This window comes from Piliocolobus tephrosceles, chromosome 18 (genome assembly GCF_002776525.5).
Source record: "Piliocolobus tephrosceles isolate RC106 chromosome 18, ASM277652v3, whole genome shotgun sequence".
NCBI lineage: Eukaryota > Metazoa > Chordata > Mammalia > Primates > Cercopithecidae > Piliocolobus > Piliocolobus tephrosceles.
Window position 1 is genome coordinate 32,247,871 of NC_045451.1, and position 16,763 is coordinate 32,264,633.

Sequence of the window (16,763 nt, forward strand, 5' to 3'; positions counted from 1 at the left end):
GTACTCCAGCCTGGGTGACAGAGTGAGATCCTGTATAGAAAAACAAACAAAAATATGTAGAGATCATCTCACAATCTTGCAGCAAATATATAATATGGGGAGGTATTCTCTATAATGTGGGTAAGTGGCTTACCAAGAGTTTGTTGGCAGCAGAGCCAGAACTCAGGACAGATCCTTTGGATTACAATCCCAGGGTCCTTTTCACAAAACCCCATACTTATCAAGGGTTTTAGCATTGGGGTTATGCATTGTAGAAGGGTTTACATGTTCAACTAAAAAGCTTCGACTTGATTTGGTAAGCAATGAGTAGTTATTTAACTTTTTTGAGTGGGAAAAACATGATTAAAACTGTGCTTTAGCAATTTAATCTGGCAGGAGCATTGGAAGGAATTAGAGACCTAGGTATCTTAATCATGGTGACTACTTAGAAGAGCTTGAGCTTCAGGGATCAGAGTTCTAACAGACTGAACTGAGATAATCTGAAGGTCAAATAAGTTAACTACTTTGTCCAAAGTCAGACAGCTAATCAGTGGTGCAACCAAGGTTCAAATTCAAGTCTGTCTTTAATGTCCATTTTTGGGGTTCCCGCTCCAGGAAACTGGATACATACATACAACACAGTGGGAGAGCTGCTGCACGCTGCACTTTACGGGCTGTTACAGAATAGAGTGTATATGCCTAATGTGCACCTAGCCCTGCTCTATTTTTTTTTAAGAGTTGAAGTCTTGCTCTGTTGCCCAGTAGTGCGATCATAGCTTATCATAGCCTTTGAACTCGTGGGCTCATGCAATCCTCCTGCCTCAGTCTCCTGAATACCTGGGACTACAGGCACATGCCCAGCCCTATCCTAGGCTAGGGAGGGGAGTGCCTAGTATGTGCAAAAGAAGTGTAATAAAGCTAAGTAAAAATCATCAATTTTTCCAGACATTTTACCTCTGAATTAGGGAAGCTGTTGAATGGTGCTTGTTGGTCTAAGAAGTGAGTTTATCTGACTTTAGCCTACATGTCAGCATCAGATCTAATATCCGTGAAGTTAGGCAGAATTAGCACTATTGGTGATTTCCAAGACTTGTTTCCCAGAAAAGCCTCAAGTGTAAAGGTTTTTTAAACTTGAGTTTTTTAAATAACTCTTGATAATTTATTAACCATGTGTGTCCATTTTCATCAGAACACCAAAATTTGCCTTTTGCATTCTGCCAGTTTTACTGTTCTGTTGCCTTGATTCCTTCTTTTTGAATTCTTGACACTTGTCACGTGACCTACTCCCCCTTTTTGATTCCTGGCCACTTACCCCCCAAGAAGAGCCCACTTTTTCCCCATGTCTTGTATGGGTTGCTCTTTCCTGAAAAGGGCATGACTTTCCAGTCACTCCCCAGTGATATGCAGGGGAATTCCCTTATTGACGCCGTAGGTGAACAATGACGAGCATTGCTGGTGTGTGCCTCATTTATCTTTGCCAAGTGTAACCTGTCACCTGGGTCTCCTTGTAGTCCAGCGTCCTGTGTGTGCTGTGTTGACGTAGGAGCCTGGCAGCACTTACCCATCTCCCCTCCTCCACTGATGAGATTCATTCTCTCCTGGCATCTGTGTGTTGCTTCCCTGGGATCTTCATTAAGTACTCGAGATAGTATATACTTCTGCATTCTAACTGGTTCTTTGATGATGATCAAGGCTGAGACATGTTCTAAACTTATCCATTTATCTGGGGCTAAACACACAAATTTGGGACATAACTACACTTTTGGGTGTGGCTGCTATAATCTAGTTCTCTTTATTGCAGATACCCAGGAAGTTTTAAAGATGGTATCAAACTTCTCTTTTACAGAGGTACAACACCAAACTTGTGATGTTCTTAGTTGCCTGGGATGGTTGTGCTTTGAGCAGTTCTCTAAGGACTTGATAATGAAGATATTAAGATTAGAGGTGACACCTGTCATTATCCTCTAGGTTTAGGGATGTGTTATAAAATAAATCAGAAGAGGCAATATAAACATCCCCAGGCTGCTTTAGAGGCTGCCTTTCAATGTTGAGATTTCACAGCAGCAAGGAGATGCTCTGACTACAATCATGTCCTAGAACTGCAAGGGATCTCAGAGAGACACTGGTAATTCCAGTCCCCAAATACTGGATAGGATTCAACATACATTTTCAAGTAGTTGGTTGTGTATCAAATTTGAAAGATATGTTTTTTTCAGCCTTGTCTTCTCAACAGTGTCTACTAGACACACACATCCACTCAGGTCTGTCCCCATTGCTAGCCAACCGTTTGTGTGAGCTGGGGCACTTCTTGCTGACCTTGAAGAGCAGCTCATGGTAAAGGTTTTTTTATGTCAGCTACCTCATGACTCTGCCTTCAGCTCCCACCTCCAGCCTACTTCTTTTCTGTCTAGGTCGTCTCTAATTGGACCGTTCCCTTCTATCATCGCACCACATTTCCATCTGTTAGCCCTGATCAGAAGAGAAGCTGACATTCATTCACTTGTGCCAATAAGCTACAGCCTACTCATGTTGACAGTTAGCAAGGTGGGGCAGGCCCCTGTGGTACTTCTCTATTCTTTTCTAGCCCACTCTGCCTAGGAAGCTATGGGAGCTGGTGTAAAGAGGGCCAGGCTGATGCCAGGGGACCCAAGTTCTAAACCTGTCTTCATTTAGAGAAGATGGGAGTTAGATTAGTTGAGAGCTAAGTTGCTTCTGGTTTAGTGATATATATTGAGTTTGTACTTTGTGCCAGGCACAGTTACAGACACTGGGATGTGAAAGCAGAGTGCCTGACCTCTTGACAATGGGTTTGTGAATCCGGAGGTAGGTGGTGGAATACAGCCCTTACAAACCGTTTCCCAAAACTGTGGCCCAAACATTTTTCCTTACTCCCTGCTTTTGAGCATACATCTAATCTAACCCCCTTCTTTTCCAAATGAAGACAGGTTTAGAACTTGGGTCTCTTGGCACCAGCCTGGCCCTCCTTATAACAGCTTCTATGGCTTGCTAGGGACATCCATGTTCCTTGGATACCCACTGAGCTGTTCTTTTCATTGCTTGTCTGTCTTCCTACCACCTGTTCTAAAGGGATAAATAGAGGTGTTTCTATCTGATGTAGAGTATCTTCTTTCTGCCCTCTGTTCTGACTCAGATTCCACTTATTGAAATTGATAGTTTTATCAAAGTTCTGAGAAATTTGAGGCAAGATTACCCTGGTGGCTAATAGCACCCTTTGTGACCTACCTATATGAACAAAAATGTTCAAAACTGTGTCTACTGGCATGCTAGGCTCAAATGCAGGAGGAGAAGAAAAGATCCGTGTTTTTGAAGAAATTGTAATATATATAGTGACACAAGATGGGAATGTTAGAGAAACAAAGGGGAGATGATATAACAGAAAGTGTGTGCTTGTGAATTCTTTTTTTTTTTTTTTTTTGAGACAAAGTTTTGCTCTGTTGCCCAGGCTGGAGTGCAGTGGCATGATATCGGCTCACTGCAACCTCTGCCTCCTAGATTCAGGCGATCCTCCTGCCTCAGCCTCCCAAGTAGCTGGGACTACAGGTGCATGCCACCACGCCCAGTTAATTTCGTGTGTGTGGTTGTTTTTGTTTTGTTTTGTTTTGTTTCCCCCCACAGTAGAGACAGGGTTTCACCATGTTAGCCAGGATGGCCTCGATCTCCTGACCTTGTGACTCACCGCCTCTGCCTCCCAAAGTGCTGGGATTACAGGCGTGAGCCACCACGCCTGGTCTATGTGTGCTTGTGAATTCTTAAAGGATGTGTGTAAGGGAGCGATCTAAGGGCACCGCACCCAGAGGGAACTTGGGAGAGTGGCCAGTTGTCTGTACCACTCTTGCTCTAGGACGTAAATGAAGGTATGTGCCCTGGCAGAATTGCTTTCTTCCTCCCACTTTCAGGATGTGTGCAGGTGTCAGGGAGGGCAGACTATTTCGACACTGTTCCTCTGCGTTTGTCCGTTAAAGTGGGAGAGATGCTCCCGGTGAGGCTCAGGCTCTTGTCAGAAAGAGTCCCTGGATGGCAGCAGAGCCTTTCGATGGCCAGTGACTTACCAGAGCTTTTTTCCTTCCAGAGATGAGAAGAATCAGTCCATCATAGTCAGTGGGGAGTCTGGAGCTGGAAAGACGGTGTCAGCCAAGTATGCTATGCGCTATTTCGCCACCGTTGGTGGCTCGGCCAGTGAAACCAACATCGAAGAGAAGGTGCTGGCATCCAGTCCCATCATGGAGGTAAAGCCTTCCAGGTGCCCTGGCCTTCCTGGCTGGAACTCCTCCCACTGGCAGCAAGACTGCTGGGTGTCAAGCCTGGGTGGCAGCCTTCACGCCTCTCCCTGAGTGCCCTCTGTCCACTGTGGAGGAAAAGTTACCAAGGTGCCTCTAAAACTCTGGATGTTGACCTGGTTGTGTCTTTAGGTTCCCAGTACTGGGTAGAGTGTGCTCATATTCTCCATGTCCCTTGACTCTGCTGAGTGTTGTGACAGTGACCATCCCTCCCCACCTCCTCCACCTCTGTTGCTGTCCCCTTCCCTGCTGACATCACATGTCAGAAATCAGGGCTCCACCAAAACTCTTAGAAGCTTTGAGGGCCCACTGGATCAGAAAGACAATTTTATTTGGGCATCTTGTCTTTTAAGCGGAGAGGTAAAGCCAAAAGGTACGTGATAACCTATCATCTGTTGAAGCTCCTCAGAAAACAGTTCCCTGTGATGGCGTGAATTGGCCAGGACAGGCCCCGTCTGTGTCTTCACTCCTCAGTCTTCATGATAGGGGCTGGGCTAGGGTGGGCTCAGAGCAGTCGACACAACTACAGGCCAGAGAAGTTTGTTAAAGACTAGATCTTGCAATAACTAAGCATGCTTTAGGATCAGAATGCTGTCTCTTTTTCGCCCTTTTCTCTACGAAACCTTTATTTTGATGGAGTAGAACGAAATGGCCTCATAGTCCCTGGGCCAGCTTTCATTCCCCACCTTTGAAGCTAAAGCTCTTTGACATTGTCTTGGTTACAGTTGGTAGGAGCAGGCCCTTTGTTTCATGTCTGTCTAGTCCATCTCTAATTGGACAGTTCCCTTCTATCATCACCTACAATAGTAAGAAGACGTTAGTTGAGCCGCAAGCTGCCAAGATAGCATCAGGCTTCCATGCGGAGCCCTGAGCCCCATCGACTAAGATACAAGTCACCATGGGGTTTGGTCTTTCATACGATTTTGGAGCTTAGGGAAACAAGAACCTGCCTGGACCTTCCCTAGTCCCCTCTTTCTCTCTTCCTTTACCAAGTGCAGGAGTAAATTGAGTCTTGATTCATAGGGGTTCATTGATTATCCAGGCAAAATCTTCTGCCTCCAGAGTTGCATTATCTGGAGGACTTTAATTCTCTGCTAAGTAATAAGATACAACCTGTTCACTAAGAATTTTTCAAAAGCAAGTTTCAATATTTGTTCTTATATGATTTGGGAAATGGTGAATACAGTTGAAGGCATTTGTACTAAACAAACAGATGAAAAAAACCTTTTATTCCGTAACAGTGCTTCTCAAACTTGAGGGTGCCTGAGAATTGCCTGTAAGGCTTGTTAAAGCGCACATTGCTGGACCCCACTCCAGAGTTTCTGATTCAGAAGGAGTCTTGGAGGGACCCCCCAAATTTGCATTTCTCACAAGTTCCTAGGTGATGCTGGTGTTGCCCATCTGGGTACCACACTTGGAGAACCATTGACCTGTTACAAAATCAGGAAAGATAGGAAGGGCTCACTGGAAAATACAAAAGAATGAAAGGAAATAATCCCCTTTAATACTACAGCCTGCTGATAATCATCCAACATTTTGGTATATTTTCTTCCAGCTTTTTTTACTATTACAGCATAAGCCTTGTCCCCATATTATTCAACTTTTTATGAACTATCTTATTGGCTGCAAACATGCATTAATAAATGGCTTTACCATAATGTGACTCCTTCTCTTCTAGCATTTCATTGGTAGCATATTTACTCCAGCATTTAGTGTGAGCACCAAACTGAGGCATGGCCATGGCCCAGGTCAGAAGCCATTTGTGGACTGTGGCCTCGGCCTCCTTAGACCATGTACTATGCCTATATTGAATGGCTAAGACAGCCGCTCCACAATTAACCTCATGTTCTACCTCAAATGAGAGTGTGAAAGCAGGGTCTCTCCTTTGACTGAGTTTCAAGATTCTGTCCACGTTTTAGGCAGTAAGATATCACAGACACAGTGTACTACTTCTTTTAGAAACAGAGTAGTTATTCTGGGCAAAATGGAAGGCAAGAAACCTCTTTGAACTCCAGAGACTGAACAAAGTAGTTATTATTAGTCATGTTGGAAATTTAGTGAAGGCAGATCACCACATTAGTAAACATATATGAGATATGGGGAAATTTTCTATAATTTTGTCATGAAATACTCATAGCATAAAGTTTACCATTTTAACCATTTTAAGTGTACAATTTAGTGGCATTTGGTACATTCACAATGTTTGTACATCCATCACCACCATCTATTTCCAGAATTTTATCATCCCAAATAGAAATTCTTTACCCATTAAACAGTAAGTCTCCATTCTCCCTTCCTCCAGCCCCTGGTAATCTCTCTGAATTTGCCTATTCTAGGTACCCCCTACAAGTGGAATCATACACTAGTCCTTTTGTGTCTGGCTTATTTCACTTAGCATAATATTATCAAGGTTCAATCATGTGTTGGCATATATTCATATTTTGTTCCTTTTTAAAGCCAGACAGTATTTCGTTGCATGGTCATACCACATTTTGTTTATTCTTCTACCTTTTAGCTATTGAGCATAATGCTGCTGTGAATGTGGGTGTGAAAGTATCTGAGTTCTTGCTTTGGAAGTGCTTTTTTAAATCATAGTGGTCTGACATTATCTAACTTTTGGAATACCCATTGTAGCCTGAGTAGACTGCTAGGCTGTAGGGAAACAGGGTGCTTTGACATGGCAGAGATGAAAAGCAACATGCACACACAGACATATGCTCAACGTGCTTCATTTGCTAAGGTCTGAAGGAGGAGTGTGTATGTGAACCAGTTTAATCTTACATGGTCATGTAAATAAATGCTACAGTGGTTTGAGCTCAAAACATTAATTTTCTGCATTGTGCAAATTAGTACTTTGGAAATTATGTGAGTAAATCCTGACAGTTTCTTCTGTCAAATGGAGAATTTTCCCATCCTAGAGACTGTCCCTTGAGCTGTCATTAAGTGTTATGTTTGAGAGAAGTCTTGGCTGTGAACATGAAAGGAAGCATTATAGCCAGAAAGAACTCTGAGTAGGATTAGAAAGATTGTTGCCAAACAGAGAAAGAGGCTTTTGCATTTCCAAAGTCTGAAACACGACTTTTCAGAAGCTGAGTCTAGCTGGGACCTTGTATCAGGAAGCCCAGTCAGTTTTGTGGTTGCTCAGAGTGCTATAACCAGCACAGAGCATGTCTTAATCAGGGGACAGACAGCTGATTACTGATTGATTGCTCTGCCCGTGTCCTAGGGAAGGATGGCACCTCCCAACAAAGCAATCGGTTATGGTCATGGCGTCGTCTCATTGCATCCACTGCCCAGCAGCTGCAGATACCTCCTGGAGAGACCAAGAGTTGAAGGTCTGAGGAGGCGGATATCCCAGTGGTCTACGCTAAGTGGCAGTTGTTGGAATTAAGGGTGACTTGAGGTTGAATTGAAATTGGTTGGGAGGCACTGGGATGATTTATTGTCACCACCAGCACTCTCTGACCCTGTTCTGTTTAAGAGCTTGTCAGCATTCCAGGAGTGATTTGTTCACAAGTCTGCACTGATTAAAAGAACATTGGTAATCAAGAGACTGTTAGCGGAGGAACAGAACCCAAGTCTAGTCCAGAGACATCACATCATTTCTCGGGGTGACTGGAGTTTGCAGGCAGACAATTCTGAGAGCCACAGAGAATGTCCCTATCCTGGGAGAAAGAAAGGAGGCTAGATGAGATCGCGCCATTGCCCTCCAGCCTGGGCAACAAGAGGGAAACTTCATCTCAAAAAAAAAAAAAGAAAGAAAAAAAGAAAAAGGAGGCTAGAGTAAAGCCAGCAAAAATAATAACTAAGACCAGATATGTTATTTTCAGGATTTGCTGGTTTGTTTGTTTGTTTGTTTGTTTTTCAAAAGACAGGACCTTGCTTTGTCACCCAGGCTGAAGTGCAATGGCATGAACATGATCACTGCAGCTTCTTCCTCCTGGGCTCCAGTGATCCTCCTACCTCAGCCTCCAGAGTAGCTGGGACTACTAGACATGCACCACCATGCCCAGTTAACTTTTGTGTTTTTTGTAGAGACAGGGTCTTGCCACATTGCCCAGGCTGGTCTCAAACTCCTGGGCTCAAGTGATCCACCCACCTTGGTGTGTCTAAGTGCTGGCTTACCAGCACCTGGCTAAGGGTTCATACTTTTTAGGGCAAAGAAGAAAGCCAGACACTGTCAATGGATTTTTATAAGAATCTGCCCCCAACACACCTTACCAAAGATACATGTGTTCTTTCATGTATCAACATACTTTAGCCACTTCAAACTTGTTGATTTTGTAGCATAACCCTGTCCCTTTGTCCACACTGTATTTATAGAATGTCTTCTTTTTTCCCACTGTCAGAATTCTGCTCACTTTAAGATCCACTTCAGTTTTCCACTTCTTAGAGCTTTTCGCATACTGGGGCATGGTTGTTTTTGCTACTTATCTGTGTTTTCATACTCTTTGATACCTCTTTATTATGCAATCCAATTACATTGAAATTATTTCAGTCCATTTTTATTTCACTGTATGTTTCTGTATGCATCAAAAAGATTGTTATACCATATGTACTTGGTATCATAGTCCATCAAACATTTTGCAACTTTTCACTTTACATTTTTTTTATTAATCCATGAGCTATGTTCTAGTTTATTACTTTTAACAGCTTTATAGCATCTGATTATGTGAATATACCACATTTTATTTATGTTTTCCCTACTGGTGAACATCTGGTTTGTATTTCTTTTTTATTATTAAATATAGTCTGAATGGAACATTCTTGCCCACTTGAATTATGTGAGAATTTCTCTAGGTAACACCTAGAAGTAGAATTGCTGATTTGTTAGGTGCATGCATGTTCAGTTTTACTAGATATACCCGATTTTCCTTCAGAATGGTTGTTCCAGTACTTTTAGATCTATCATATCACTTTGCAAAGTAGCCTAGTAAAGTAAGGAGGGCCAATCTTTTGGCAATGATCTTTAGACCTCAGGCGAAGTTTTCCTAAGCTATCACAAGGAATGATCTCCGATATAGTAAAAGGTCTTATTGCTATTTTAGAAATTAAGAAATTTAGAAAAATTAAAATTTTGAAATTGAAACTTACTTGTTGAAATGAGCTTCTCCTTTAGAATTTTGCTGATTACATCTGTATGACATTGGTTAACGTGTGCCTTTGTCCACTTTATTTCCTGTAAAGGAATAGTAAAATTTAGAGGCTTCTTTAGTTTTTGTTTTGTTTTGGTTTGGTTTGTTTTTTTAACAGGAATCCTTAAGATGTGGTACTTGGGCTTGCATTAGGAGGCACAGAAAATCTGGCTGTGTTTTTGTGATTTGAGCAGCTATTGATTATGCCTAGATCTATTCATCAGCAGTTACAAAATGCTGTGATACTCTCATTCTGTTACTCCTCCTGGAATAAATTTATATTAGCTGGAATAAATCTATGCAGAGAAACATCCCCTCACCAACTACTTAATTGCCCTGAGATAGAGTTTACACTGGAAAGTAGATGTTTAATGCTTTATTTACTAGGTTTCATAGTAATGAGTTGGTTTTCTAGCATCTTCTGAGAGGCTTCTCCCTGCTTTTACATAAAAAGATATGTGATTTGATTTGATTTGGCTATTTGAGCTGTGAGAAGTTGCCTGCATGTGTGGTGACTTCCTGTGTGGTGGTGAGTGGTTTGGAGGAGACAGTCTGGAGGAGTGCTGTAATGCCATGTAGTAGAAAGAACGCAGACTTTGGACTCAGGTATATCTGAATTTCTCTCTTGGGGTTGTCACTTCCTAGCATGTGACCTCGAGCACGTGACTTGACCTTGCTAAACCTAAGTTTTCCCATAAGTGTGATGAAAGTTAGTAATGCCTATCTTGTAGGGTTCTTGGCAGCATTAAATGTTTAGATTTTTAAGGGGCCCAGCCCAGGGCCTGGCTTATGTTGAAGGTCTGGGAAATGCTTTTTACCAACATTTTAGGAAATATAACCTCCTCTTCCATTTTCCAAGTAGAAATTGGCTTACTGAAGTCTGGCAGTCTGCCATTGTCCTGTGAGGGCTTGAAGCCTGAGACTCTTTTTGTGGAAGGAAAGTGGATACACTGAGGCCTGTGCTGAGATGACAAGGTTGGTGGGTGCCAGGAGCATGAGTCCCCATCCTTTTGATTGGAGCTGATGACATAAACTCCTCCAATTAAGTGTCTGAGAGTTACATCAGGCTGGCCAGGCTCTAGCCTTGACCTGACCTTGGACACATTCCAAACACTACGATGCCCTTCAGAGCAATCCAACATACCAAGGTTGTACTTTCTCCCCCTACGCTTCCTTCCAGGGGTATATACTGTGTCTGTGATGTATGGGTTGCTTTATATACTTTAAACGCTAAAGTAAAAGGTGTATATTGTGACTCCAACTGGTGTTTGCAGGACTCTGTAGTGGCAAGTTACCTATGAGGACAAGGAGTCCAATACTTACATTTCACAAGAGAAAAACTGAAACCCAGGTTCATTTACTCTTTTACTTAAATATTTTTGAGTGCTTACCATGTGCTGGGTGCTAGAGAACCTGTGCTGAAGCAGGTGTATAATCTTTGCCCTCGTGAACACAGAGGGTTAACTGCATATGGGGTAAGGAGAAAAAGAGGGAAATGCAGGGCCTGGAAAAGCATATGGCAGGAGGTGCTCCCCTAGCCTTGGGATCAGCGAAGGCCTGCTTGCCTGAAGAAGTGACATAGATGCTAAGACCTGAAGGAAGATGAGTCAGCTAGATGCAGGGAGCTGTGGGGAAAGAGGGAACTGCATATGGGAAGCTTGGGTGAGGGCAGAGAGAGCATAGGCCTTTGGAGAAAGAAAAAGGGAGTTAGGATTGTTAGAAGCTGGGACCAAGGGCAAGAGCAGAGGCAGGGATGGGTCGGGTCCTGCCAAGCACATAAGCCCATGCTGAGGATTTGAAAGTTTTATCTCAGAGGGCAGTGGAAGCCATTGAAGCATTTTATATAGGGAGTATAATAGTTTTACATTCTGGAGGAATCACCCTGGCACCCTGGCAGTTGAGTGGAGAATTGACAGCAGGTAGAAGATGGGAGTGGGACCAGGCAGACCGTTGAGAGCCCATTGAAGTTGTTCAGGAAAGAGGTGACAATGTCGTAGGCTAAGGCTATGGCAGTAGGATAGAAATAGGGACAGTTTGACCCATTTGGAACTTGGCATCCTCTATACTTGGAGGGTGGTGAGTGCTGGCCAGTACTGGACTCAGTGGCTTTCCTGGTGCAGAACTGGGCCTAGATTTCTGTGAGTGGGTGATTGTATAACTCAGTGCCTCCCTCTACTCATCTCAGTAACAGGAACTCAATGGCATGTTTTCAGGAGCATTAGTTATAGGTCAACTTTGTGACCTTTCGCTTTTCACTATTCTGCCAGCCTTGTCAATAATAGATGGCCGCCGGGCATCGTGGTTTTGGGATGTCAGGAGACACTAATAGTTCTTCCACTCGGATTGGGCTTGGCAGGACTTGAGGGATAGGTTGGGATTTGGGCTTTTCTTTCAACTTCTTTGTGCCTCAAATTTTCTAGACCACTGAGAAGTTACAGCAGATGTTTTTCAAGTGTTTCATCCACCTAAAAATGTAAACATGTGAAAGGGATTAAATATTAATGTATTCTTTACCAATGCATTGACAACATGGTATTTTATAGAAAGCAAATCTTCACACGATAAAATTAGTCCCACAGTCACTCATTTTAAAAAATTATCATCTAGAGTTTTGAACTGTAACCCTGATGCTGCAGAAGAAATACCAAGAGGGATGATGGCTTCCTGAGGTGGGAAGGAGAGTGTCAATTTGTGGCCTGTTGCTAGGAAGGTATTTATCAGTTAGGAGTGACATTTGACTGCCTACTCATGGAGAACTGATCAAAGTGTGTTAAGCACAGGAAGGTTTGTTTTTTCCAGAAAGTTCAGAGTTAGTAGGCACTAGCATTGTTTTACTGGCTCAAGAATGTCACAGCTAAGGTCTCTGTGATTCTTTAGGCCTTTTCCTCATGGTTCCAAGATAACTGCTATAGCTGGTGCCATCACATGTGCATTCCAGGGAAGAAAGGAGGAGGAAGAAGAGAGACAGTGGGATGCACCTTCCATTGCACCTGGTAGTCCCCTTTGAAGAGCCTACCAGTGAACTCATTACTCTCATTGGCCATCCTCTGGAAAAAGAAGAGTTTTAAGTTTTTGTTTTGTTTTTTAGCTCAGCTCATTGTCATCCCAAGAACAGAGGGTTTCTGTAAGTAAGGAAGAGAAAGGGGACACATGGTGCCACAAACATACAATGCTGAAATCAAGAAAGCCCTTTTTTTTCATACCTTTTCTGTCTGGTCTGTGTAGGCCATCGGAAATGCTAAGACCACCCGCAATGACAACAGCAGCCGTTTTGGCAAGTACATCCAGATTGGCTTTGACAAAAGGTACCACATCATCGGGGCCAACATGAGGACCTACCTCTTGGAGAAGTCCAGAGTGGTCTTCCAGGTGAGTGGGAGGACTTGAGCCCTTTTGTGTGGTTCTCGTGGACAATTACCTCACTGCTGCTCCCTGCCCCACTCCCTGGGCCCAAAGAGAATCTCATTTTGTGAGCCTGGAATTGAATATACTTGTTCTTATCTTTTATCAGGAAGTGTTCATTCAGATGATATAGGGATTAGATCTCAAAAACCTTTATACAGTACTGTTTTTACATTCAGTCAACAAACATTGAATGCCTGTTATGTGTTACCCTGTCCTAGACACCAAAGATACAGTACAGGACAAGACAGACCCTTTCCTCATGGATTTTAAAGTCTTACCAGGGGAATTTCATAAATACAGAGTCTGAGTTTTAGGTTTCCTGAGAACTTCCTCATTTAGTAGATTTAAAAAAATAGATTATACTTGGCTACCTACTTTGTTTTCTTTTCAAATAAGTGGATGTCCCACTTTTTTTGTTTTTAATTATACTTTAAGTTCTGGGATACAAGTGCAGAATGTACAGGTTTGTTACATAGGTATACACGTGCCGTGGTGGTTGGCTGCACCCATCAACCCATTATCTACATTAGGTATTTCTCCTAATACTATCCCTCCCCTAACCCCCCACCCCACGACAGGCCCCGGTATGTGATGTTCCCCTCTCTATACCCATGTGTTCTCATTGTTCAATTCCCAGATGTCCCACTTTTCACCTAACTTGATTCTTCACTACTGTTTGGTTACCTTTAATTTCCTCCTGCCAGTTACTCTTTGCCTCTTTGTAATCCTTTTCCTCCTCCACCCTGACTTTGGTGGGGTTTGTGCAACTCATAACGCTGACAAAAGTCCTCCTCCAGCTCCCTTTGCCCTCCCATTACTGAACCAAGATGACGGTTCAGGTCCTGGTTTGAGTCTGTGGCAGACTCTTGCCTTGGGTTAAATGGCTTCCTGGTCCTCATGTTTTAGCTGCCTTTAAGGAGACCTCAGAATCGCCTCAGCTGTTTGTTTCTTGGTGACATCTCCATGCTGATGCTTAGCAAACATCTAATGAATTTTTTAACCAGCTCCCCATGCTTTTGCCTGTGCTTTCTCTGCACCTCACAGGTTGGCTTGATAATCCTGCCATCCTGCTTTACACCACAGCCAAGGAAGCAGCTTGCTGGGTTGGGTATGGGTCCGATGTGTTGCTCATGGCTTTTCCCTGGACACCCTTGGAGCTTCCTTCTTCCTTAGCTCTCTTTGCTCAGGCCTCCTGAATCCCCACCCCCACCCCCACACTACCAGTGTAAGGCCAGTCCAGCTGCAGGTGTTCCCCCGACATCCTGCCTCACTTACTGGCCTTTCATGTCTGCCCAGCCTGACCTGATGGGCAAGCACAGCTTCCACTTATCTCTGAGCCTCCCAGAGGAGAATGGGAGCTCACAGAAGGGAACTGACAATTTATGGGACATCAGCCAAGCAGCACAGAAGACTGAATAGGTATTTGTTGATTGACTCACTATTTGTGAAGAGCAATGATGTCCTATATAGAAGGAAAAAAGAAAATATATACATGTTTTTGCATAAGTCAAGAGGTATAAATCCTCAGGTTGGACGAAGGCCCCATAAAAGTGAATAGGAAGTCGGGAAGTGGGAACTGAAGGTGGCAGAGGTGTGGAGGAAAACACTGGGAAGAGTGGGGGACTCAGCCTCCACCACCTGGAGCACCCTGGGATTACAGTGGCAGAGGAAACGATCTTAGAAGTCACTGCCCTAAAACTGCTTCACTTCTTCCTCCTCCAGGCAGATGATGAGCGGAATTACCACATCTTTTACCAGCTCTGTGCTGCTGCTGGTCTTCCAGAATTTAAAGAGCTTGCGCTAAGTAAGTCAACAGGTGCATGCCTATCTTCGGGGTGGGCTACGGCTCCAGCGGGTGCACAGCTGGGGGCTCTGCTCAAAGCCCTCCATCGTGGGTTCTTGTCTCAGCTCTGCCTCTTATGTGGCCATAACCCCTAGGCCTCTCTAAATTTCACTGCCCAGTTAGTAAAAGAGGGTTAATTGTACCCAGTCCACCTCACACAGAAAGTGTATGAGAGGATAAGAGGCAGGGGTGGAAAAATGTTTTGCATGGCATGGAATTCTTTTCATGCTTTATTATTTTGAAAGATATGTTTACACTTCAAGCATCATAGGAGATGTGTCCCAGCCATAAGAATCTAGCTATAAAAGTAATATGCATCGTATAATCATAACCAGCCTGTTTTAACTCATAGTTAAGGATTGAGGCAAAGAGAAAGGGGTAGGGATAAAGTGGGGGTGGCTCTAGAGCCATATGGATGCAGTAGAGCATGGCCACAGAAGAAAAGAGGGGGCTTTGGCACGTGAGACTCTGGACTGCCAGGCCGTCTGATCTCTCCTGGACTGGCATGGAAGCTTCTAGCACATCCTCACTGGAGGAAGAGAGATGGAACAACCCAAAGTGCCTCTCCACAGAGGCTGAGGGGATAAGGCACCTCGTCATCATCCCCATCAGATGAGCACCACCCTTTGTTTCCACTCCTGCTGCTTCCTGAGGGGTGTTAGCAAGTTTCATTTGCATTGAGGCTGTTGATGTGGAGCCAGCGGAGCAGTGAGCAGGCTTTAGTTCCTGACTCCATACCACAGAGCAGCTCTGCTTGGGTCTGGAGCCTTTTGCCCTTCTCTGTATGGGGTCTTATGGGGTAACAACTGATTTTTGCTGCTGAGTCTTCAGGCACGTGTGTGTGAAGAAGGCGAGCCTCGGGTCCAGCTGCGTCTTGGCATCTGCCACACTTCCTGTCCCTGTCGTGCTGTCTGTGTTTTGGGGGCATGTGGGGAGGTCTAATGCTAGCAGATGGTATGAAGATCTGGGTATCTAAACAGGGTAGTTGGTCTTTGTGCAGCTGTGCAAGAAACAGACTTCTGAGGCTTGGCTGTCCCTGATCCAAGTCCTGGCCATCGTGAGGGTCCAGCACCAGACCCACCTGAGTTCCCAGTAGCTGAAATCCATCAAGTGGTTGCAACACAAGTCTGCCCTCATAACTCTTACTTGCTTATGAATCCCTGTATCTTCAATGCTTGTACCATACAACTTAGCAATAATTCTTTCATTTGTTCATCAAACTCTCTTCAGGCCATGTTAGGCCCCAGGAATGCAGCATTGAGCAAAACAGTTTTGGGTCCTACCCTGCTTAGCTTGTCAATTATGATACAGAGTGCTAAGGGCTGTGCTGAAGGAAGCAGAGGAGGGCTGGGAGGCTCCCCCTGGGAAGTAATATTTAAATTGGGACCCCAGGGAGAAAACTCTGGCTGAGGTCCATTGCTAGTTTTGTCCTATTCTCTAGCTGGTCAGTGCTTGCAAGTCTAATTTTCCCAGGAACATGATAAACATGATAAAATCCTTGAGGACAAGAAGTGTGTGTTCCCTGCTATGCAGAACAGGTGTTGAGCACTCTTTGCACACTGTCCTGAGCTGGAGCCTGTGGCTCTGAAGGTGGCTGTCAGTCTCATGCAGCCAGGTATGCATCCACGTTAGGGGCCACTGCCATTCTCCTCTTTCCTTCCCAGAGCAGAACATAGGCCTCGCAGGGCTTTTCAGGGCCAATTTGCAGGAGATGAATTTTTTTCCCCTCAGGTCAGTTTTATAGAAAATTAACAAATACTGGCAAGACCCATCTGGATGATTTGGATCACTTGTCCCAATTATAATTCTAAGATAATGGGGAAGAAATCCTCCTAAATTTCTTTTTCAGTTACATGAGTCGTATTGAGGTTAAACATGATTTCCCCTTATTCCCTGCCTCTGCAAGGTGCATGGGTCCTCCAGGCTGCAGTGCTTGAAAGCTACCCAATTTGATCAGTTTTTTTTTTTTCCCACTCTTTCACTTTCATGTGCCCTCTGAGAATATTTTGGAGTGAAACAAGAGCCTTTGATGAGTGCTTGTGCTCTGGTGTCAGGCTATCCTCGGCCTCGTGGGTGGATTGGCTGTGGGCCCTGAAGCTTGGC

General features: G+C 44.0%; 1 protein-coding gene across 1 annotated transcript in view; it reads left to right on the forward strand.

Moving 5' to 3' along the window:
• MYO5B (myosin VB) overlaps positions 1 to 16,763 on the forward strand; it is a 390,702-nt gene that overhangs the window by 198,696 nt on the left and 175,243 nt on the right. Inside the window, exons 5-7 of the mRNA XM_023207571.2 lie at positions 4,070 to 4,226; positions 12,638 to 12,781; positions 14,540 to 14,621. Coding sequence (XP_023063339.1) covers positions 4,070 to 4,226; positions 12,638 to 12,781; positions 14,540 to 14,621 — 383 coding nt within the window. The remainder of the gene's footprint in view (positions 1 to 4,069; positions 4,227 to 12,637; positions 12,782 to 14,539; positions 14,622 to 16,763) is intronic.